This window comes from Athene cunicularia (genome assembly GCF_003259725.1).
Source record: "Athene cunicularia isolate RWA chromosome 1 unlocalized genomic scaffold, athCun1 chr1_part1, whole genome shotgun sequence".
Classification (NCBI taxonomy): domain Eukaryota; kingdom Metazoa; phylum Chordata; class Aves; order Strigiformes; family Strigidae; genus Athene; species Athene cunicularia.
The window spans coordinates 127,082,935-127,105,906 of record NW_020799091.1 but is presented as its reverse complement, the minus strand read 5'-3'; the positions used below and the strand labels follow the sequence as shown (position 1 = coordinate 127,105,906).

General features: G+C 46.9%; 2 protein-coding genes and 1 non-coding gene across 12 annotated transcripts in view; all 3 read left to right on the top strand.

Annotated features, from left to right (window-relative positions):
* The first annotated feature begins 487 nt into the window (after positions 1 to 487).
* Positions 488 to 22,667, top strand: CHD4 (chromodomain helicase DNA binding protein 4). Of its 10 annotated transcripts, none has more exons than XM_026860787.1 (39): positions 488 to 686; positions 2,692 to 2,819; positions 3,012 to 3,203; positions 3,605 to 3,723; positions 4,149 to 4,390; positions 4,477 to 4,604; positions 4,703 to 4,838; positions 5,256 to 5,437; positions 5,562 to 5,801; positions 6,729 to 6,932; positions 7,034 to 7,239; positions 7,478 to 7,609; positions 7,913 to 8,009; positions 8,397 to 8,588; positions 8,670 to 8,870; positions 9,788 to 9,925; positions 11,948 to 12,069; positions 12,189 to 12,362; positions 12,684 to 12,825; positions 13,300 to 13,431; positions 13,543 to 13,660; positions 13,852 to 13,976; positions 15,198 to 15,435; positions 15,592 to 15,764; positions 15,908 to 16,088; positions 16,189 to 16,275; positions 16,446 to 16,531; positions 16,613 to 16,746; positions 17,220 to 17,364; positions 17,542 to 17,707; positions 18,082 to 18,191; positions 18,427 to 18,562; positions 18,800 to 18,877; positions 18,990 to 19,127; positions 19,225 to 19,333; positions 19,648 to 19,780; positions 20,725 to 20,920; positions 21,831 to 22,006; positions 22,106 to 22,667. In XM_026860787.1, the coding sequence occupies exons 1-39, from the start codon at positions 590 to 592 to the stop codon at positions 22,121 to 22,123; spliced, it is 5,751 nt and encodes a 1,916-aa protein (XP_026716588.1). In that variant the 5' UTR covers positions 488 to 589; the 3' UTR covers positions 22,124 to 22,667. The 10 variants fall into 10 exon arrangements, with proteins under 10 accessions (XP_026716588.1, XP_026716590.1, XP_026716582.1 ...); XM_026860789.1 differs by having other exon boundaries at positions 16,443 to 16,531; positions 18,430 to 18,562; XM_026860781.1 differs by having other exon boundaries at positions 16,443 to 16,531.
* Positions 10,362 to 22,972, top strand: part of NOP2 (NOP2 nucleolar protein) — a 17,891-nt gene continuing 5,280 nt past the window's right edge. Inside the window, exon 1 of the mRNA XM_026860987.1 lies at positions 10,362 to 10,397. Within this exon, the coding sequence (XP_026716788.1) occupies positions 10,377 to 10,397 (21 nt within the window). The 5' untranslated portion in view covers positions 10,362 to 10,376. The remainder of the gene's footprint in view (positions 10,398 to 22,972) is intronic.
* Positions 17,735 to 17,874, top strand: LOC113487050. Its single transcript, XR_003399717.1, has one exon.

Sequence of the window (22,972 nt, the reverse complement as noted above, 5' to 3'; positions counted from 1 at the left end):
GCGGGCAGCAGCGCGGGGCTGCCGGCATCGCCGAGCCTGCCCTGCCTTTTGTGTGGGGCCGGAGGAGGAGGGCGACGCTGGGCTGCCCCCCCGGCCGTGGCGGTGTCAGCCCGGGGCCGGCGCCCCAAGTTTGGACGGGCGGGCTGGGGACTGCCGGCGGCTCGCTGACAGCGTCCCGGCTGGCCCCAGATTTCCGTTGGAAGCCTAGCTGCCTAGCCGCCTCCTTCAGCCCAAGGCAGAAATAACCGAGGGCACCCGGCTGCAGAGGACGGGAGAATTTTCCTGTAGGACAGCTGTTTTGGCTTTCTTGCCAGGGCTGAGTTGCTGACTCAGTTTAATATCTGGTGTCTTCAAAGCCTGCTTCATCACAACTCTAAGCTGATACTTGCTGTCAGTGTTTCTATTATCCGTAGGCTCCAAATCCAGTAAAGTTGCTGTCTAAGCTTTCTCACGGATCCTCTTGGTAGCACTATTGCATGGGAAAACGAGTTCAGGTCTGTTATAACTTTTTCTTTTCAATGAAGTACTGGCTTGACTGGCAAGAAGACGACACCCTGTATAAGCCCAGGCCTCCCCCAGCTGGGAAGATATGGCATCGGGCATTGGATCTCCGTCGCCGTGCTCAGCGGGCAGCGATGATGATGAGATGGAGATCCTGTTGAACAACGCTATCCCCCAGCATCCAGGTATGGAGAGGCTGCAGGGCATGCCTGTGAAATGGGGGTCATGCTGGTCTCACGTTGAATATGTGAAATACATGATGTGCTGGGGAATGTCTTTTTTTTGTCTTCTACTATGAGTTACACATGTTTCTGATTTTGATACAAGAGTTCTAGGGTTACTTTGGAGTGGGAGGCTTGTGGCTTTGTGTCAGGTGGAGCTGATTTTGTTCCAAGCTGCTGCAGGTTGTCGGGGCCTGTGCTTTGAGGAGGTGGAAGGGGTGGAAGCAGAGTGTCCTTTTGATGGGGAACCAAAACGCCTGCGAGCTCTTAAATGGGGAGGCAGAAGTGGGGCTAGTATATGAAGGGGCAGGGTGCCTGGCTTGCTTTCATCTGGGAACATAGACCTGCTGACGTCCAGAGCAAACTGCCCTGGGCTGTTGCGTGACCCACTTTCCTTCATCACCACACCCAGTTATTGAGGTTTCTTGTGGTTCTTGCTCCGTGCTTCTTGCTCACCTTTGCTTTTCGTGTAGTCTTTGTACCTTGCCTTTTCCCTCGTGTTTTCATTCTCATCATTAATGTGAGACTTGAGTTAGAGCCCTGGGCACTCTTTTGGTTTGGGTTTTTTGTTGTTGCTGCTGTTGTTCTTGACAACTTGCTCAGTGGACCTAAATCTGGATTCTCTGCTTCCTTGTGAAAAGGGATAATGTGTATTCTGTTGTGCTGGATTTTAAGACAAGTTTGAATTTTTCTTCTAACTCATGCTGTAGTGTTACAGTGTCATACAAGAGAAATATTGTGTCTGGAAAGGGAAAATGGTGTTGTGGGCTGCTTGGTTTTTTTGTTTGCTTGGGTTTTTTTAAGCTTTGACTCTAGGGTTTTCTGGCACCTCTGAAATCTTAGGCTGGACTGTCAATAAGCCAAGGAAAATCTTGGTGAAGAAAAACTGTTAAAAATCCCTGCAAACTGGAGAGCTTTAGGTAATCTGTTGGAAAGGATAGGACACTAGAGGCTCTAAATCAGAACTTGGGGGAGAAGAGGTGGGATACCTGAAGGACCTGGTGTTGTAGGACCGTGGGAGTGAAGAAACATCCATCTGTTGGGGCAGGGCCAGGCGCAGGACCCCATATTCTGAGAGCTCAGCTTCTGCCGCTTCACCGCGGCTGCGGTAGCTCCTGTGACCTGTGGCTTCTTCCACCGTGCCCAGCTCCTGTGGTCAGGAGGCCATTTTCCCTTGGAGGGAGAAGGAGTGACTCTGGCTGTGGGCGGGGCGGCGGGGATGGCGGGTGGCCGGGCTGCTCCCGCAGACTGCCACAAAGGGAAGGGCTGTCTGGCCCACCCCTGCCCGCCCCTCGGGTGGGGGGCAGGCAGGGACGGGGAGCGCACAGATGGGAGCCTGCGGTGGAGAGGAGCTGGCATGTGTTTCCTCTGGCCGGGCAGTGAGCTTGCTAGCTGTTGGTGTGGAGGGAAGGGATTGGGGGAGGCTGTATCAAACTGGGATCAGAATGGAGTTGCTGAATAGCAACTTCACTATGGAGAAGGACAGATAGTGGCTTACTGGCCTGTATTTTGTGTGTGGTTGTAGGATGCTGTGCACTGCTTTAGAGACTAGATAGTTGTAGGTTTCTTTCCTGGAGACCCATGGACTGAAACAGTATCCTAGTCAGGTTCTCAAACATATTCACCATTTTGTGTCCTTTACATATGGTGGTCTATTCCATGCTCTTTCTACTTTTTGTTGGGTTAGGGCAAGATCTGAGTCCATGTCTGTTTGGAGAAGGAATGTTGTGGAAATAGGTGGTGTTGGGGGAGGGGGAAGACCATGTGTAGTGGTAGCTTATGATACCAGTTCTATCACAACAGATACCTAGTATCTGTTGTAAACAGTAACAGAGGAAGCAGGTGTAAACATGTCTAAGCTTGTAAGTATTTAGCAAGAAGTAAACAAGTTCAGTGATCTCTGAGGAGTGGGCTATGCTGTAGCGTACCGATGCTGTTTGAATGAGGCGTGTTGCCTCTTCCCCTCCAGAGCCTGAAGAAGAGCCAGAAGAAGAGCTTCTGTCAGAGGCGGAGACGCCCAAAATCAAGAAGAAGAAGAAGCCCAAGAAACTAAAGGAACCCAAAGTGCCCAAGCTTAGCAAGCGTCAGAAGAAGGAGGTAAGGAAAAGGATGCCTAAGGTCACGCTCTAAAATACAGATATATGGGGTGAGGCTGCTTACTGTTATTGTTGGCCTATGGCAGCAATCATCTGTATGAACCCTCTAGAGCTTGGTGAGAGTGTGATGTTTAGTGCTTATCCAGGGTATTTTCTCACAGCTGCCTGATCTTCTCTCTCCCTCCCTCCTCAGCTGGGGGACAGCTCTGGTGAGGGGAATGAGTTTGTGGAGGAAGAAGAGGAGGTTCTGCGCTCTGACAGTGAGGGCAGTGACTACACTCCGGGGAAGAAGAAAAAGAAGAAACTAGGGCCCAAGAAGGAAAAGAAAAACAAAGCCAAGCGGAAGGAAGAGGAGGAAGAAGAGGAGGAAGATGATGACTCAAAGGTGAGAAGCTACCCTGGTGACTGACTGCTTGCTTCTCATTCCCATGCATCTGATTTTGGGGGTCATTGTCCTCTCCATTTGTGATGGCATGTGGAGTTGGGGCTGTTCAGTCTCCTCTTCCTCCACTAGACCTGCTTGACTTAGGCATATTCCCACCTTGCATTCCTTCCCCTCTTCTGCCTTAAACACACCTAGAATGTATATTGAATCCAAAGACTTTTCCCACCTCCACTGGTGTTCTACTGAGGCTGTGTCCTATGGCTGTGATAAGTGCGGGGGGGGGGGGGGGAAATCCCCTGATCCTGACCCATTGGGTCATCTGTAGATGTGTGGAAGTTCTGCTTTTTCTTAGAGCAGAATTAGAGCTTTGTCTCAGAGTCGTTGCAATTCTCTTTGCACAGGAGCCAAAGTCATCTGCTCAGCTCCTGGAAGATTGGGGAATGGAGGATATTGATCATATTTTCACAGAGGAGGATTACCGCACTCTCACCAACTACAAAGCTTTCAGCCAGTTTGTCAGGTGAACTGCAAGCCTGGAAGGACTCTGGAGGAAAAAAATGAGCTGGGATAAGGACTAGGTTCCTTGGTTTTGGAACCTCAAGGCACATTTAAGACCTAGAACAAAAACTGAAGCAACAGTTAAATAATTGATCTGCATATTTTTTTTGCTTTCAGTGATCAAGATGATGCAAGTCCTCACTCCCAGTGTTCTTTCTTCCCTAGTGTGCTAAATTGCATTTCACTTTCCAAGCACCTGAGCATTTGCATACTCCACACAGAGTGAAGGATGGGAGTGGATAGGTTCATTGGCTGTTGAGATCAGAGATTAGAAAGGAATGTAGTTCAAGATGGAGGTGCTGATGGGGGTGGCAGACCATCTTGGGGAGGAATAAAGGTTTAGATTTCAGGGTGGTTCAGTAACTCTTCCTTCCTTAATGTATGCAGGCCACTTATTGCAGCCAAGAACCCTAAAATAGCAGTGTCGAAGATGATGATGGTGCTGGGAGCTAAATGGAGGGAGTTTAGCACAAACAACCCCTTCAAGGGAAGTTCAGGTGCATCTGTGGCAGCTGCTGCCGCTGCGGCTGTTGCAGTAGTGGAGAGTATGGTGACAAATGTGGATGCTGTCCTGCCACAGCCCCCTGTGGATGTGCCGCTCAGGAAAGCCAAGACAAAGGAGGGCAAAGGTGAGATGAAGAGTCTGGCAGGATGGTAGAGGGTGAGTGGTGTCAAGGCAGTAGTCATCCTGACTTGCAGGCTCCTCTGTTCCTAGGACCCAATGCCCGGCGGAAGCCAAAGGCCAGTCCTCGTATTCCTGATATAAAGAAACCTAAAACAAAGAAGGTGGCACCTTTGAAAATCAAACTGGGAGGATTTGGTTCCAAGCGTAAAAGATCATCAGTAAGTGACACTCCTTCCTTGACCTTCTGAAGAGGAGGTGATGATATGTTAGAAATGGGATGCGTGTCTGAGTAACATAGCTTTTTTTCTTACCTAAGAGTGAAGATGATGATCTGGATGTGGAGTCAGACTTTGATGATGCCAGCATCAACAGCTACTCTGTTTCAGATGGATCTACAAGCCGTAGTAGCCGCAGTCGCAAAAAACTCAAAGCTGGGAAAAAGAAAAAGAAAGGTATTAATGCTTGTTGTCAGTTGGAGCCAGAAGTGCAGCTAAGTGTGTAGAAAGATTAGAGGAATGTCTGTGCTGAATTTGGATATTTAACAGCACATGTGAGAGAATTGTTCTTGAAGGAAGAATCTGATTGTATTTTAATAAGGAAAAGCTTTCTAGAGTTTTTTCACCTTGGTAGGGTGCTGATTTTTCCTAGCCTCAACTTACACCTTTAATTTCATGGGTGGAAGGAGGCACAAAGGGGCTTGTTTTAGTCCTGTTCCAGCTCCTGCTTCCTGCCCTTTTTGCTTACATAGGCAGAGCAAGAATTTTGGATCTCTGTTACTCTCCCAACAGCCTACATTGTACTCTTCCTTGCTGTAGGAAGTCTGTACCTGTGGCTTGTAACCTGCTCTAACTCCTCACTACCCTCTGCAGGTGAGGAAGATTCCACAGTGGCTGTGGATGGCTATGAGACTGATCACCAGGACTACTGTGAGGTGTGCCAGCAGGGAGGAGAAATTATACTGTGTGATACCTGCCCTCGTGCCTACCACATGGTTTGCCTGGACCCAGACATGGAGAAAGCCCCAGAGGGCAAATGGAGTTGCCCGCACTGTGTGAGTACTGGATTCCCCAAACCATGCAAGGGATCGTGGAGTATGTCAAGTGATTTGGGGCTGCTCTTCTGTGGTAATAATCACAAATGTGTGATTTCAGTTTTCTGATTTCTCTCTCCTCTAGGAAAAAGAGGGCATCCAGTGGGAGGCAAAGGAGGATAACTCTGAAGGGGAGGAAATCCTGGAGGATGTTGTGGGAGATGCTGAGGAGGAGGATGACCACCATATGGAGTTCTGTAGAGTCTGCAAGGATGGAGGAGAGTTGCTGTGCTGTGATGCTTGTCCTTCGTCCTATCACATCCACTGTCTGAATCCGCCATTGCCAGAGATTCCCAACGGAGAGTGGCTGTGTCCTCGCTGCACTGTGAGTTTCTGCTAGTACCATTTTCTTATTGCTACAAGAGATTGATGGATCTAATCCCTTTAGATCAGTATATTTTCCCAGAAATGCGCAGTCCTCCAACTCTGTCTCCTCTCACGCTTCTGTCATGAAACATCAAGGCACTTTGCGGCTGGATTGTACCTTGTTGATTGGCTGTTTTCTCCAGACAGCAGTAGGGACAGAATTACAGCCACTGAGTCACATGAGGCTTGCCCATGTGCAGAGTAGTTGGGCAGCTCTGGGTCCAGGATGCCAAGACTCATTTTTCTTGGATCCTGTATGTATGCAGAAGCAGGAGAATGAGTACAAGCAAATTTTCAGTGCTTAAAAAAATATTTTAAACTCATGCTGAGCCAAGCAGGTTTTTTACACTGCAAACTCTAATGTGAAGCCCTTTCATAGATGGTTGGGAGAAATGTCACTGTCTTCAGGAAGTTCTTGAAATGAAGTATTATAAGTGGTGTTAGGTGCTTTCATTAGGTGACAAGGACTTTCATGATGAACAAAGGAGCTGCTTCAGGACATGCTGGGCTGATAGTTCCTCAGCAAAATATTTTCTGTACAAACTTTCATTGGAGTTGTGACTGGATAGACTGCTGGGCTCATCAAGCCTATAAATTTCTGTATTTCCTGTAGAATTTCTCAATTGGTGTGTCCCTGGGGAGATGGCCAATTTGAGATACTGAATTCAGTTTGGGGCTTGTCAGTCCTAGAAAAAAGTCAAACTGAAGAAAGCTCAAAGAAATACTAGAGATAAGAGGGTGAAAGCTTCCAAGTCCAAAAAGCAAATTCTGTGTAGTAAAGCTATAACTAAGGAAGAGAACTGTGACCCTGTGTTTCTACTCCTTAGTGCTTGTGTGTTAGAGTATGTTCCCTCTGATGTAACAAGTTCTGTTTAACTTTTTTCAGTGCCCAGCTTTGAAAGGAAAAGTGCAGAAGATCTTGATCTGGAAATGGGGTCAGCCCCCAGTTGGCCCCCCTCCACCACGTCCACCTGATGCAGACCCTAATGCACCTCCCCCTAAGCCTCTAGAGGGTCGGCCTGAAAGGCAGTTCTTTGTTAAATGGCAGGGCATGTCCTACTGGCACTGCTCTTGGGTGTCAGAGTTGCAGGTGAGTGGAGGACTCTAACCATGTCATAAGGGTGGATAATTGGGGGGAGATACTTCAGGTAGTTGTGGGGAAAACACTAAGTGCCTCTGTCCTGACTGCAGCTGGAGCTGCACTGCCAGGTCATGTTTCGTAACTACCAACGCAAAAACGATATGGATGAGCCACCCTCGGGGGACTTTGGAGGGGAAGAAGAGAAAAGCCGAAAGAGAAAAAACAAGGATCCCAAATATGCTGAGATGGAGGAGCGCTTCTATCGATACGGGATCAAGCCTGAGTGGATGATGATCCACAGGATCCTTAATCATAGGTAGGAGAGGTAGCAAAGGGGATTTTCAACAAAGACCTTAAGCAGGTCTGAGGGAGAGTGGATGAGCTAAACTGCAGTGTGACTGGGGGAAACAGTGGGAGTTCTTTTGTTGGTATGACAAATGTTGTTCTTTTGTTTCTGTTGCTTCATTAAGGGATCCTTTCCTTCTCTCCCATTTGAGTGGGTTGTGTGAATACTGTCGTTTCACTGTGCTAAGACTTACTGGTTTCTTCCACAGTGTGGATAAGAAGGGGAATGTCCACTATTTGATTAAATGGAGAGACCTACCCTATGACCAGGCATCTTGGGAAAGTGAAGATGTGGATATCCAAGATTATGACCTCTACAAGCAAGCCTACTGGAATCACAGGTAAGAGAAGTATATAGAGGTTGTGTTCCTTTCCCCTCCCTCAAGAGAAAATACTGGAGTATGTCAGCTCCTAGCACTGGCTGGATTAATATATGGGGATAGCTAAGTAGCATCTTGTGCTGGCTACTTAATCCTTTGGGTAGGGGCCTTGTGCCTCTCCACCAGTTCATGAAGGTTTCAGCCCCGTTCTTTTGAGCCTGTTTTGAGTTGGGTGATTGCCCTTCTTTTCTTTGCGTTTGTTTTCCCTCAGTCCTTTTACAAAAGCTGTTAAATTTGCATGTTCTTGGGACTGTCTCTGCGCAGGGAGCTGATGAGAGGTGAAGAGGGCAGGCCTGGTAAGAAATTAAAGAAAGTTAAGATGCGGAAACTGGAAAGGCCCCCTGAGACTCCCACAGTGGATGTAAGTTACTGTTTGTTGCTTAGCCATCTGATACAGCATCTTATTTTGGGGAGGGAGGCAGGTAAATGGGGAAACTGAAGATTGAAAAGCATATGGTTTAGAGTTCCTTCCTGGCCTAAAGAAGGAATAGGTTATAGAGCCTTTGGACAAAGGCCCACCTTCTCAGTTGCATGAGACGCTGACTGGCTCTTGATGAAAGGGTTTTATTTCTTTTTAAAAAAGCAAGCTTTTTGGTGTGTACTTTTGGGAATTTGATCTGGTGCTAGACTGGTTGTCCTATATGCCTCATCTGCACTAAGGAATATATGGGTGACTGGGAAAGGAGCCTTGGTAGCTCTCTAGCGAAGCTAAAGGATCTCAACTCTTTCTTCCTTCTTTCCATTGTAGCCAACAGTGAAATATGACCGGCAACCGGAGTACCTTGATGTAACAGGGGGAACCTTGCATCCCTACCAACTGGAAGGACTGAACTGGCTGCGCTTCTCCTGGGCTCAGGGCACAGATACAATCTTGGCTGATGAAATGGGTCTGGGAAAGACTGTGCAGACAGCTGTGTTCCTATACTCCTTATACAAAGAGGTGAGAGCTGAGAGATGACTACCCAGGAGATTCTGTGTTAGTGGTTGCGTTCATCTAATTCTCTTACTGACTTATTCATAGGGCCACTCAAAGGGTCCGTTCTTGGTGAGTGCCCCACTGTCCACAATCATCAACTGGGAACGAGAATTTGAGATGTGGGCCCCTGATATGTATGTAGTGACCTACGTTGGGGACAAAGACAGCCGGGCCATCATCCGTGAGAATGAGTTCACTTTTGAGGATAATGCCATACGTGGAGGCAAAAAAGCATCCAGAATGAAGGTACAGAACTCTGCTGTAATGCAAGCCAGAACTGAAAGAAGAGATGCACTAGACAGACTTTCAGCAGCTGAGATTCAGATACTCTGATGTCCCTGGGAACCAATTATACATGTAGTTTCCAAGGGGAAATGACTGCAAATTGATGACTAGTGGGTGTTTAGACTCCTGCTCCTAGACTGTTTAAACACTCCTACTAGTCTGAACTAAATCAGTACTGGAAAAAGAGAGTTGACTAAGGTAGTACTGACCGTAGGCAAGTCTCTTTCTTCTACTTAATCTGTGAAGCTTTGTATCGCTTCTGCAGATCTAAGCCAATGTCAGAATTGCCATTGTATGAAAAAGACAAACATAAAAACCAGTGTGGATGTTTTAATCTCTCTGAACTGGGTGACAGGCCTAGACATTTGCATTCTGAGCCTGATCTAGGTGTCTGGGTTTTGTAGAACTTTGAACTTCCTAGTAAAAGCAAGATGGGAGCTAAAGGTTTTCAAGTGGCAGAAATAGGTAGGACTCCTTTGTTTCCCTTGAAATTGAACTCACATTTACTATTAAAGTTCCACAAATAAACTACTTATCTGCTTAAGTCTTCGCATTTTGATTCTTCCCCAAATCTCATTTCCCTAACATGCCTCTTCTTGACACCAAACTTCTCTGTTACAATATTTGGCAGCTGTCCAGAAGTAGCAAGTACTGTGAGGGGATTAAGGAGTCTTACATGTGTTGAGAGAAATGGGGGATGAAAGGGCTAGAATGGTTTGGGTTGCGTTTTGAATCTTGTGACAGGAAACTGTGGGTGTGAAACATTTTTGATGTGCTGTTTGACCAGCCCTTATCAGAATAACTTGGAGAAACACTGCATCTACTTTGTCCTGGGGCATTCCCCTATCCCATTACCACTTTCGTACTTTCTTTTGCAGAAGGAGGCTGCTGTGAAGTTCCACGTGCTGCTCACCTCCTATGAACTGATCACAATCGATATGGCCATACTGGGCTCTATTGACTGGGCCTGTCTCATTGTGGATGAAGCTCACAGGCTGAAGAACAATCAGTCTAAGGTACAGAGCATGTAGCCATGGCAGAGCGGAATGGGCAAAGTGTTCAGAAGATTAGATAGCTGCTCCTAAGCACACAAGTTTTTCTGCCAACTCTTAGTCATTTGTTCAATAGTAATTTTGTGTTATTAAAAAAAAAAAATCCACTTTCATTTGGACTTCGATTATCATTGACAACAACTTAATTTTTGTCCGTATCACTGGTTAAAACAGCTTTCTCTCTGGGTGAATCGGCAGTTGGTGTGTACTGGATAACAGAAGAAACCTGGATGTCGTTGTATTATACAAACTGTTTTCTCTGAAAGCAGATCATATATCTGCACTGCCTCTATTCCAGAAAGGTTTACCATACTGAGTGTGAAACAAGCTGCATGCGTGCAATTATCCTGCTTCCAGAGCAGGCTTGCTCTCTGCATTCATCTAGCTTGGTAGCAGAACTAATTAAATGTTGTAGATGTGGGAGAGGTGGGCAGAGGTGTTCAAATATGCCTGGGTAGATGCTGAAAGCCATATAGCTGCTTTTATATGAGGCTGCACCTTAACTAAGCTTGTTTGAATTCAGTAGACTTGACTGTATTTTCTTAATCCAGCCACTCCCTGAGCCCTTGTGCCTTAATTCTGGTATTGGTTTGTCTGTCTTCAGCTGGGATCTAGAGCTTAGTATGCTAAAAACAGTTGTTGCTGGAAATCTGGTTTTATAGGTTCCTGGAAACAGTGTTAAGAAAAAATTCCCTCTTGATATCTTTTTTTGTTTAAATAGCTTTAGCTTTTTGGACCTTTGTGTGAGGCATTTTTGAGATCTCACAGCTGTGCTTGCAGTCTAGTTTCCAGATTTTTTTTTTTTGTTGTAGGCACTCAGACTGGATGTCATTCTATGCTTAGCACTGAAATTATTGGAAGTAGTGATCACTTACTATTGATACATATTAAGTGAAAGAAGATGTAAAGGCTCAAGTTTACACTATGACTGATAGTTACGACTGGTTATTCAAGACCATTAAATTTATCTTTTTCTAGAGCTGTTTCCTGTCCCATAGGGACAGCTGCAGCTGTTTGGCTGCAAGACAGGTCAGACACCACTTGACAGCTTGTGGTTATCTACCCAAGTTTTGCAGATATAATCAGTAACTTCCATATTTGATTCTAAAATGAGAATGTTTTTTGACTATATGTAGAAAGATAAATCACTGTGGAGGCCACTAGAAGGATCCTTCTGATGTGATAACCAAAACATAAGTGGTGGTGGGTTTCTCATCTTTGGGGTTGTTTTTTTGCCATCTAGTACAAGCTACCTTTTGTTAAGTTTGACTTAGTATCATGCTAAATTGTAAAATAAGCAAAGAAATGGCTAACCTTAGAAATCAGTTACTGCTTTATTGTCAGTTTGTGCTGGTGAACATGGTACACTTGTGCTTTTCAGTTCAGTACTTTTAACTGCTCAGTGCATCCTTCTGGAATTACTTAACTGTTGTGAAAACCAGCACAAATTACCTTAAAGGCACATTGGCAGATCCTTAGCTCTTCTCTGCTTGTTCAGAGCTCTGGAACATTGCCAGGATTGATATGAATAGGAAGAGTGACTTAGCTATTTCTAGAATTCTCAAGACAGAGTAGTTGTAAGGATGTGGAACACTAATTTAGCAAGAAAAAGTACATAGTACAGCACTTTGGAAATGATTGGTGGTCTGAAAGAGCTTGTAACTTAAAAGAGCAAAGGAAACCTACTGGCACCTGATGGCTTGTAGGATTTGCTGCAGTCATGTTTTAGGTATGCAGAACAATGATCCAAATGAGATCAGTCTAGTGACCCTGACTGGAATGTGAACTACTTGGAGCTCTTGTCCAAACAGCTAATGTGATCTAAACTGAACCCTAGCTTGGAGTCAACTTTTTTATAGCAGAAATACTTTTTGTAGGCCTGTGACTTAATAAGCCTTTAACATGTTTGTGTGATTTTGGGTTTGTGGGTGTTTCGGGGTTTTTTCCCCCCCCCCCTCACCACTTCTTCCCTGCTCTACTTTCCAGTTCTTCCGTGTGCTGAATGGTTACTCCCTCCAGCATAAGCTGCTGCTTACAGGAACTCCCCTGCAGAACAACCTGGAAGAACTGTTCCACCTGCTGAACTTCTTGACACCAGAGAGATTCCAGTATGTCTTGCAGTGCAAGTCAGCCTGCCTGTCTTGTCACTCCTACCCCCTTCCTCATTTGCTTTTTTTTCCCCCCCTCTTTCTTTTGTGGCTTTTGCTGAGTGTCTGTTTCTCTGCAGTAACTTGGAGGGCTTCCTAGAAGAGTTTGCAGATATTGCCAAGGAAGATCAGATCAAGAAGCTGCATGACATGCTGGGCCCACACATGCTGAGGCGTCTCAAAGCTGATGTTTTCAAGAATATGCCATCTAAGACTGAACTCATTGTCAGAGTGGAGTTGAGCCCCATGCAGAAGTGAGTGTGAGGATGAAGAGAGCACCTGCTGTTGATCTGCTGTTACTCTGTTCTGTTATTTCAAAGAGGATCTGAAACAGTCTCATCCTAACTATAGGGCTTTCTACACAGTGGATAGGAGGAACGTTTCCTGCTGCCACTACAGCAGAGAGAGGACTAATCTTGTGCTCTGATGTAAGGGATAAAGAGATAGTGAATGCCATAGGCAGAGCCTAGGTAGCTGGCAGGTAATGCCAGGAGATGTGCAGAGTTTAGCAGGAGAGTATGTTAGTCGTTCTCATGAGGGATGTCTGAGTTTGGTGTTATTTTTTTTCTTTTCAGGAAATATTATAAATATATTTTGACAAGAAACTTTGAGGCACTGAATGCACGGGGTGGTGGTAACCAAGTCTCCTTGCTCAATGTTGTTATGGATTTGAAGAAGTGCTGTAACCACCCCTACCTCTTTCCTGTGGCTGCTATGGTATGTCCAATCACTTACTCTGTATAAGCAGATTCCCTTCTGGCCATTATCGGGGAACCATTTAGCTCCCTAGCGAAGCATGAAGGGGTTCCCCTTCCTCTCTTTCTGCTTCTATATTTTTTTCATCCTGTCTTTATGTAGACCCAATATGCTGGAAGGGCTTATCTTTTCCAGTATCTCTGAGAGGAGCATCTTGTGACTCATGCAAGATAGCAAAGACAGTAAGAGTAGGGACTTAAGTAAGAAAGAGGAGGCCATGTAGGAGTCAAATTGCAAGAGAAGAGGCACAGGGTAGCACTGATGTTCCAGATAAGTAGTGCTACAGGCTGTGGTTGTGCCAAGCTAAATGACCAGATGTGAGTCAGCATCTGATGAACACAGCTAGGAACTAAGACCAAGCTACATCCTTTCAAACTGTTTTCTTTCACCACTCCACCTCTTACTCCCTTTTTTCTTGTTTTTTTTTTTTCTCAGGAAGCTCCGAAAATGCCGAATGGCATGTATGATGGTAGTGCTCTTATTCGGGCCTCTGGAAAGCTGTTGTTGCTTCAGAAGATGTTAAAGAACCTTAAGGAAGGAGGTCACAGGGTGCTCATATTCTCTCAGGTATATGGGGGAAAAACCTTAAGGTTGGGATTTCTTTTTCTGAGAAGGGAACCTATTGGTCTGGTATTGTCTTGTCCCTCACACTGATGTGGTGGTTTTTCTGATATGCAGATGACTAAAATGTTGGACCTTCTAGAAGACTTTTTGGAACATGAAGGGTACAAATATGAACGGATCGATGGAGGAATCACAGGGAACATGCGTCAGGAGGCTATTGATCGCTTCAATGGTATGGAGTCTACTTTCTTTGCAAAATGAAAACTGCTGCCCTGTATGCACTTAGGGATTGTTGTGGTCCAAGCCGTTGTTCTTCTGGAACCTTAAACCGGTAACAATTCTCCCTGGAGTGATGTAGGTCAGATACAAATCCTTGTTTGAGTAATGCACTCTCTGACTACTTTTGTTTTCCTTTTGTCTAAGCTCCTGGTGCTCAGCAGTTCTGCTTTCTGCTTTCAACGCGAGCTGGGGGTCTTGGTATTAACTTGGCCACAGCAGATACTGTGATAATCTATGATTCAGACTGGAACCCCCACAATGATATCCAGGTGAGTCTGAATGAGACCACTCATTAAGGAGTAATCCTGTGAAAGTGGGGAAATAAAATCATCAGGAGATGTGAAAGAATGTGAGAGTTCCCCTCTAGAAATACACATAATTAGAGCAGTGAAGATGGGTGGAATTGGGAAGTGAAATAGTAGAAGGTTCTTCCAGGGCCCAGACTTTGCTATTGTTAAGAACCAACACAAAGGCAACTGGGAAACTTGTAGAGGTAGGCGGGTGTCATGGTTTGAGCCCAGAGGGCAACTGAGCACCACTGAGCTGCTTGCTCACTCCTTCCCCCTCAGGAATACAACAAAAGGCATCAAAATCAAATCAAGGACAGGGAGGGATGACACATGCATTATGGTCATGGGCAACGGACAGACTTGTTAGGGGGAGAAAAAGAGCAGTAATTCAAACACTTAACACCACTTAAGAGTAGGACAGTGAGAAGTATAGACACATCTTAAAAACATCTTCCCCACACCCTTCCTCCCAGGCTCTGCTTTGCTCCCAATTTCTCTGCTTTCAATGCCCCAGGGAGGCAGGGGATGGGGGCTGCGGTCAGTCCTGCTGCTCCTCCCTCCTCAGAGGGAGGACTCCTCGCACTCTTTTCCCACTCCGCAGTGGGGTCCCTCTCACATGAGACAGTATTCCACAAACTTTCTTCAACATGCGTCGTTCCCACAGGCTGCAGCTCTTCCCTTGCTCCAGTGTGGGTCCCTCCCATGTGTCACAGTCCTGCAGCACTGAACTACAGTAACGGGGCCTTAGCTCAGAGCCCTTCTTTGGGCACAGCTGCCTGCTCTGGTGTGGGATCTTCCACAGGTTGGCATCTGTTCCACTGGTGACCTCTGTGGCCTACAGGGGTGGGGGCACCTCTCACCATGGGTTGCAGGGGGGGTCTCTGCTCCAGCACACCTCCCCTGCTGCCTCCTTCATTCCTTCCACTTCCCTCCGTATTTGCAGAGGTATTTTCCTCACAACTCCAGCTCCTCCTCCCACGTTTCCCTTCTTAAATACATTATCACAGAGGTAAAACTGCTGTCGCTAATTGGTTTGGCCTTGGCCAAAAGCAGGTCTGACTTGGAGCCAGGGGAGCTTTTTGAGAAGCTTCTCACAGGGGCCATCACTGTAGCCCCTGTCCCCCCCAACCCAACCCAGCGAGGTGTATCAGACGACTCCTTGCATAGCTCTAGACTGTTCTGAGCACATCTCTTTTCTAGGCCTTCAGTCGTGCACACAGAATTGGACAGAACAAGAAAGTGATGATATACCGCTTTGTGACGAGGGCCTCAGTGGAGGAGCGTATCACTCAGGTGGCCAAGAAGAAAATGATGCTAACTCATCTGGTAGTGAGACCAGGGTTGGGCTCCAAGACAGGCTCCATGTCCAAACAGGAACTTGATGACATTCTCAAATTTGGCACTGAAGAGCTCTTCAAGGATGAGGCTACTGAGGGGGGTGAGTGCCTGGGAGTAGAACTGAAGAAGGTGGGGAGGTCTGGCTCTTACTTAGCGAGCAACTGTAGGCACAGTGTTGATTCTAGAGGTTTAGGGTGGTATTCCCTTTACTAGTCCCTTGAGCCACACAGCAACCCTGCCTGTGTTCTTCCCTCAGGGGATAACAAAGAAGGTGAGGACAGCAGTGTTATCCACTATGATGACAAAGCCATTGAGCGCCTTTTGGATCGGAACCAGGATGAAACAGAAGATACAGAACTTCAGGGCATGAATGAGTATCTCAGCTCTTTCAAGGTAGCCCAGTATGTGGTTCGTGAAGAGGAGATGGGGGTGAGTATGAGGTGGATGTCAGTATCTTCTGCTGAGTGATCTAGGATCAATTAAGCAAACTGGTCTCTGATGCTTTTAAGGGCACGTGGGCGTGTATCTGGGATTTGGAGCATAGGTCTCTAAATTTGTTACTCCTCTGGCAGGAGGAAGAGGAGGTTGAACGGGAGATCATTAAGCAGGAGGAATCGGTGGATCCTGATTACTGGGAGAAACTGCTGCGTCACCATTATGAACAACAACAGGAGGATCTGGCCAGGAATCTGGGCAAGGGCAAACGTATTCGCAAGCAAGTTAACTACAATGATGGCTCACAGGAGGATAGAGGTACAAATCCACAGGAACCTGAGGGAGAAACAGGTGTAAGTATATGTTGCTGGGAAGTAACGGAGTAGCGTCTCAGGCTCACGTGCTGTTTTTCTTTCAGACTGGCAGGATGACCAGTCAGATAATCAGTCAGACTATTCAGTTGCTTCTGAAGAAGGAGATGAGGACTTTGATGAAAGGTCTGAAGGTAAGTTCTGGTGAAGCCAGAGTTCCTGGGTCACTTTGTGTGTGGGAAAAGCTTGGGACTTGATTTGTGTGATTTATACACTTTGTGGTGCTGTTCTGCAAGGGAAATATTCACACAACAATATGCTGTGCATTGTCTCTCCTCCTTAGCTGCATTTCTCTCTTCAGCAGCTCGTCGGCCTAGCCGCAAAGGCCTGAGAAATGATAAGGATAAGCCTCTGCCTCCCTTACTTGCCCGTGTGGGAGGGAACATTGAGGTAGGTAGTACCAGGGTAGATGTTTGCATCCTAGCTGCTTCTGTATAGCTCTTGCTGTATCTGTCTTGTCTTCTATTCTAGGTTTTGGGTTTCAATGCCCGCCAGCGGAAAGCCTTCCTCAATGCTATCATGCGCTATGGAATGCCACCTCAGGATGCCTTCACCACTCAGTGGCTTGTTCGGGACCTCCGTGGCAAGTCAGAGAAAGAGTTCAAGTGAGTCTGCGTTAGGCAGGGATTGAAGACTGGCAACATCTAGTCCATCTGGGGAAGAAAGAGAACTGGGCTTTTTCTGGCCTTTACTTAGAGACTACATTTCCTTAATGTGTTGATTCTTTGTGGAGGAATGAAGTATAAGTTAGGAGAGACTAGGGACCTTTTTCCATGTCTCTTAATTAGACGTGACTCATCAGTCACCAAAAGCAAATGCTTTTAGAGGAGTAGTGCAGTCAGGTAAGCATGTAATGACTACTCTTCACCAAGTCCTTTTTGAGCTTATGATTGTTTCTGGCTCAAGACTCCTAAGTCAGCTTTATGTATGGAGTAATTTTGTCAGGACGTTCTTCCTCGAAGGAACGTGGAACCTCAGAACTTGTGCCACTCTAGGTTAGGAGTTGGAAGGGATCTGTTAATGCATATCTCCAGCTCACCCAGTTTGCAGTCTTAATTGTGTGTCTCAACTGCTCCAGGGCCTATGTCTCACTCTTCATGCGCCATTTATGTGAACCTGGAGCTGATGGTGCGGAGACCTTTGCAGATGGGGTCCCACGGGAAGGTCTTTCTCGACAGCATGTCCTGACTCGCATTGGGGTCATGTCGCTTATACGCAAAAAGGTAGGTAGCAATGTAGCTTTTGCTCTCTATACAACTTGTAGTCACTGGTGTCCTGAACTAGTGAGTTACTTCTGCTTTCACACTTACTTTTGTTGATGCTGAGCAGTCTGTCTCTGGTTTGAGGACAAGCTCTGTATGATGACTCCAATGATAGGACTTTCTCTCGGTCTCATGCAGGTGCAGGAATTTGAGCATGTGAATGGCCGTTGGAGTATGCCAGAGCTGGCAGAGATAGAGGAGAACAAGAAACTCTCGCAGCCAAGCTCACCCTCTCCCAAAACTCCAACTCCTTCGACACCGGGGGATACGCAGCCAAATACACCTGCCCCTGTGCCTCCACCTGGTAAGAGTTCCCCTCTTGTGCAGTCCTGTGTCCTGACCTCATTCTGGCTGTTCCCCTCACCAGAGCTGTGGTGGTGGGGTCTGGGGGTGGACACAGATCAACTTACCTCTCAGGTTAGGAGGGCTGCCAAAGATGTGTGCAAGCCCTTAAAGGCAAGAGAGGACACCAGCTTCCCTTGTATGAGCTGACATTAGTCAGAAGAGAACCCCAACATTTGTAGTGGGCGGGAAAGGGGGAGTCATTTTGAGTGATGTTGGTCCCATTTTGATGGGCCTCATCTCTGGGAGCAGAAGAGATGGGTTCTTGGAAACAGTGAGGGAAAGACTTTACTGATGGCTTTTTTCCTTTTGTCTGCTGGGATGGGGAATACACAGAAGAAGGAGTAAAAGTAGAAGAAGGAGCCAATGCTAAAGAGCAAGGAGAGCCATCTGAACCAGAGAAGGAGCTCAGTGCTACTGCTACTGAAACAGAAGTCCCTATGGAGGTGAGTAGTGGATTCATTGCTTGCTTCATGCAGTTGCAAATGTGTCTACTTCTGCTTCCTCTTCTGCGTTGTTCAGCTGCTGAGACAGAAGTTCTTGGAATGGTACTTAAAGATGATTCTCGAGTCCTCAGAATTGGCCTGACAGTTTTGTGCATCATTGCTTTCCAAACTACTGCATCTGTCTTCTGTTTCCATGCGCTGCTTTACCTCACTTTTCATTGATTTCTGTCCTCAGCAGTGTGCCCAGCCTGTGGAGACACTGCCACAGGAAGCAAAATCCCCAGTGAACCCCACAGAAGCAGATGAAAAAAAAGTAGAGGAACCAGAGGTGAAGGAAAGACCAGATGAGCCAATGGAAGTAGAAAGCAAAGGTATCTCTAGGGAGGGTGTTTAATACCTTGAACAGCAATAAACCCCTCTCCCTCTCAAATACTATTTTCCTAAAGCTGCATAATCTTTGCTTCAGCGTTTCATCCTAAAGAAACAGGCACAAATGTAGACAATCTGGCGCTATTCCTTTTGAATAACATTAGGTTTCACAAGCTGAAGAACAAAGCCTTGAACTAGCCATGTTCCCCTACATCTACTGTTGCCCTTCTCTTCTGCAGCTGACGTGGAGAAAGTAGAAGACAGGGCACCTATTGAGAATCCCCCTGAACCTCCTATAATCACTCTGGATGAGAAAGGTGAGTCATGATAATTCCATTCTCCTCTTTAATCCCTCTCCTGCAAGGATTCCTTGCAGGTCATTGCTGTGGTATCTGCCGTGTTCTTTCTAATAATTTCCTGTGTGTACAGATGAGAAAAAGGAGGATGATAAGAGAGATGTGGTGATGCTGCAGAATGGAGAGATGCTGAAAGAGTCGGTGGATGAAAGGCACAAGAAGGCAGTAAAGCAGCGCTTCATGTTCAACATAGCAGATGGTGGCTTCACTGGTATGAGAAATCTTTATATGCTTGACCTTGTTTATATGCCCCTGCTTGTGTTTTGTGAAACAACTTTCAACTGTTTTGGTGTCTCTTGCCTTTCCAGAACTACACTCCCTGTGGCAGAATGAAGAGCGGGCTGCAACTGTCACAAAGAAGACCTATGAGATCTGGCATCGGCGTCATGACTACTGGCTCCTTGCTGGGATTATCAAGTATCCTTACCCCGACAGACCGGTTCTCTCCCCTTGTATAAAGCTGTCACCGTGAAGGTGACACTCCTGGGTTTGACAGAGTATGTTGAGAGAGTGCCTTTAGCTTCTTTCTTGATAGTGAAAGTGATGGTGGGAGGAGGAGTTTTCTGCCAGCATGGTTACTACTTAGCAGGATATAGTTCTCACTCCTTTCCCTTGGTTCCTGTTCCTCCTCTCTCTGCACCCCTGTTCCCCACTCCCTCTTAAGAACTGTATCTGGGCTGTGTATTCCCTTGTTCTCACTGCTTTGTTTGCCTGAGCTCATCCCATCTCAGTCATGGCTATGCCCGTTGGCAGGATATTCAGAATGATCCACGTTACGCCATCCTCAATGAGCCCTTCAAGGGTGAGATGAACAGGGGTAACTTCCTGGAAATAAAGAATAAGTTCTTGGCAAGGAGATTTAAGGTAAGGGTTTATTTTCAGTGTGGTAAGTGCTTTTCAGCCAGCTGGGCCTCTAAGAACGAGAGCTTACTGTTCTGAGTTTCTGCTAAGAAAGTGAAGGTTTCTGCAGTGCCTTTATGTTGGGGGGGAGGGGGGGAGAGATAAGTGATCTCTCTCAGGGTCATGTAGTAGCTCTGTGATAGGAGCTCTCTTTACTTTATAAATGGTATTGGGGAGCTTGGTTCAGTACTCTTTCTCCAAATGTTTATTGAACAACTACTGTGCAGGAGGCTTAATGTTGAAGTGGCTGTTTCCAGCACAGCTTCTGCTTGGTATGCTACAACTGGCTCAGAGTGCCTGAACAGAACTTAAAAACACTGCATGGACAGTCTCAGCCTATTTGGAAGTGACTGTAGCTTAGTTCTGGGAATAATTTAAGAACAACCCAAATAAAGGCCATGTAGTTCTCAGTCTTGGGGCAAAACAATTCATTGTAGTCTGGCTGATCAGTTCTGCACTAACATATTTCAAACTGATTTCTCCAAATGTCTCTGACATGTTTAACAGCTTTTACTCTTATAAGTAGTATGGGATACTTCTCACTTGGGTTCAAAGAGAAAGCTCTATCCCCTTTTCTCCAATAAAGAAAGAACAAAAATAGCCAACAACTTGGTCATTAGAAAGAGTCTGAGAAAGAAAGAATCCCAGAGGATTTATGGTAGTCTTCTGTTAAAATAGATGTAGCCTGTTTTTCTTGTGTACCTGGCCTAGCTTAAGAGCCTTGAATTGTTTTGGGCTCTTCAGGGCTTACTTTGTATAAAACAGAAGCTGGTGAAAGGAGATTCAGCTGCAGAATCTCACCTTGTGCAATAGTGGAGAACTGGATCAGGAGACACCAGGTGTGCAAACAGACGTGTTTCAGGCAACTGCTGCGAGTCTTTTTTTCTCATTACTGCCCCATCTTGCAGCTCCTGGAGCAAGCACTGGTGATTGAGGAGCAGTTGCGGCGAGCTGCTTATCTGAACATGTCAGAAGACCCATCTCACCCATCTATGGCTCTGAACACGCGTTTTGCAGAGGTGGAATGCCTAGCTGAGAGCCACCAGCACCTATCCAAGGAGTCAATGGCTGGGAATAAACCAGCCAATGCTGTGCTGCACAAAGGTAATGCAGTGTGTTAAAACAAGGATGGGATAGGTGCTTGTTGTGGTTTAGGGCCAGAGGGTAGCTGTTGGCTCACCCCCCTTCCCCCCAGCACTGGGAAGGAGAAGAATGAAACAAAAAGGCTCAGGAATAGAGAGGACAGGGAGGAGTAACTCACCCAGGCTCTAGGGGAAGAAAACAAGAACATCTCTTTAATTCAAACACTAGCAAAAACAACACTCAGCAGACAAAATGGGACAGTGAGAAGCGTTACCATATCTTAAACACCAGGCTGAGCTTTGTTCCTGGTATTTCTGCTTAAGTGCCAGGGGATGAGAGGTGCAGTCACATGGCCACTTCTTCCTCCACAGTGGGGGAGCACTCTTGTTCACTCCCCCTGCTCTGTGGGGTGTCCCTCCCAAGACAGACACTCCTCCACAGACTCTGCTGTGGCTCCTCCCCATGGGATGTATCTTCTCGAGATACTCCACCCTGGGTCACCTCCACTAGTTGCTCTTCCCAGCACCCAACTGCAACGGTGGGGGCTGCTTCTTCCTACAGAGTCCTGGGGATCCCCCACAGGCCACAGGTGAATCTCTGCTCTGGTGCACCTTCCCCCCTTCCTCCTCCTTCCTTCCACTGACCTCAGTGTTTGCACAGGTGCCCTTGTATTGTGTCCTCAAAGTCCCACACAGGCTTCCCTTTCTAAATAGGTTATCACAGAGGTGCAGCCTTGGCCAGAGATGGATCTGACTTGGAGCTGGGGGAGCTTCCAGAAGCTTCTCATAGGGGCCACCTCTGTAACCCCTGCCCCAGTATCAAAAACCCCACCATACAAGCGCAGCCCAGCATTTAGCATCACTGGCCTCTCTGCTCTTTTCCCTGTGCGGTGTCCCTTTCCTCTCTGAACAGATGTCCCTTTCTCTTCCAGTTCTGAAGCAGCTGGAGGAGCTTTTGAGTGACATGAAGGCAGATGTGACTCGTCTGCCTGCCACCATTGCCCGCATCCCCCCCGTGGCTGTGCGTCTCCAGATGTCTGAGCGCAACATCCTCAGCCGGCTGGCCAACCGCAGCAGTGAGCCCCCCCCGCCACCCCCTCCCCAACAAGTATGTACCCTCTCTGGTCAGTAAGGAGTTGGTTGGGGGTGCTCTGAGGACAAAGCCTCCCCTCACCAGTGCTGAGTCTCATCTTTTCTCACTCTACAGGTGGCCCAGCAGCAGTGAGTCCCTGGCCCAGTGCTGTTGACCTTTTGGCCAAGCTGAGGTGACCCCCCCCCTTACCCCACCCCTTCACACTTTACCCCTCTGCCTGACATTCCTGACTGGGTGCTGTTTCCCTCCATGGAAGCTGCTGCGGAGGTCTCTGGGGAGGAGAAGAAACTCCTTCCACTGCAGCCAGCCCGTTGGAGCAAGGAGTGTGCTTTTAGGAGAGAGGGGGATGTATGATGGACTCTGTACATAGTGACTGGAGGCCACAGCGCCATGGCTGTTACATGGAGAACCTGGCTGCATTGCTCGCTGCCTCCGCCTGGAGTTCCAGTTTTTGTTTTTAATTTTATTTTGAGTTTGTTTACTGAGACGAGTGTGCAGGCAAGACGAAGTGAAAGCCAGGACAGAGACAAAGCTACCTCCATCAAGATCCTTTTTAATACAAAAACTGACCGGACTTGTCCACTAATAAACGGCTTGAAGACAAAAACGAAAAAAAAACAAAAAACAGAGCAAAACCTTGGTGAAACTGAAAAATAAAAGTTTCCCTGTTATTTTATTTTGTTGCTTCTGTTTTGCAGAAGAGGGGGTGGGGACTGCCCCTCATTGGGGAGTGAGCCCTGCACTATTCCTTTTAAAAACTTCACCTTTTTTTTCCTGACTGGGAGCCGGTTTTGGGGTACCCCTACATCTCTGAATTCTTGCAGCCGCCTTTTGTACGCGCTAAACCCTTTCTCTGCTGCCTCCTCCTGGTGTGTTAACACGCAGGAGGGTGCGGGGTCTCCTCTGGGGCCGGGCCCCCCGCCCCTCTGTGTTCCCTCCCTCTTCCGCCGGCGGGAGCTGGGGCCAGGCCGCGGCCTCCTG

Bases quoted from the DNA above. Each gene is read 5' to 3' on its own strand.
- CHD4 (XM_026860726.1), top strand. From the start codon at position 590: ATGGCATCGGGCATTGGATCTCCGTCGCCGTGCTCAGCGGGCAGCGAT. The intron at 15,436-15,591 runs GTGAGTGCCTGG...TTCTTCCCTCAG, and splicing joins GGATGAGGCTACTGAGGGGG to GGGATAACAAAGAAGGTGAG. The intron at 19,334-19,647 runs GTATCCTTACCC...ATCCCATCTCAG, and splicing joins CTCCTTGCTGGGATTATCAA to TCATGGCTATGCCCGTTGGC.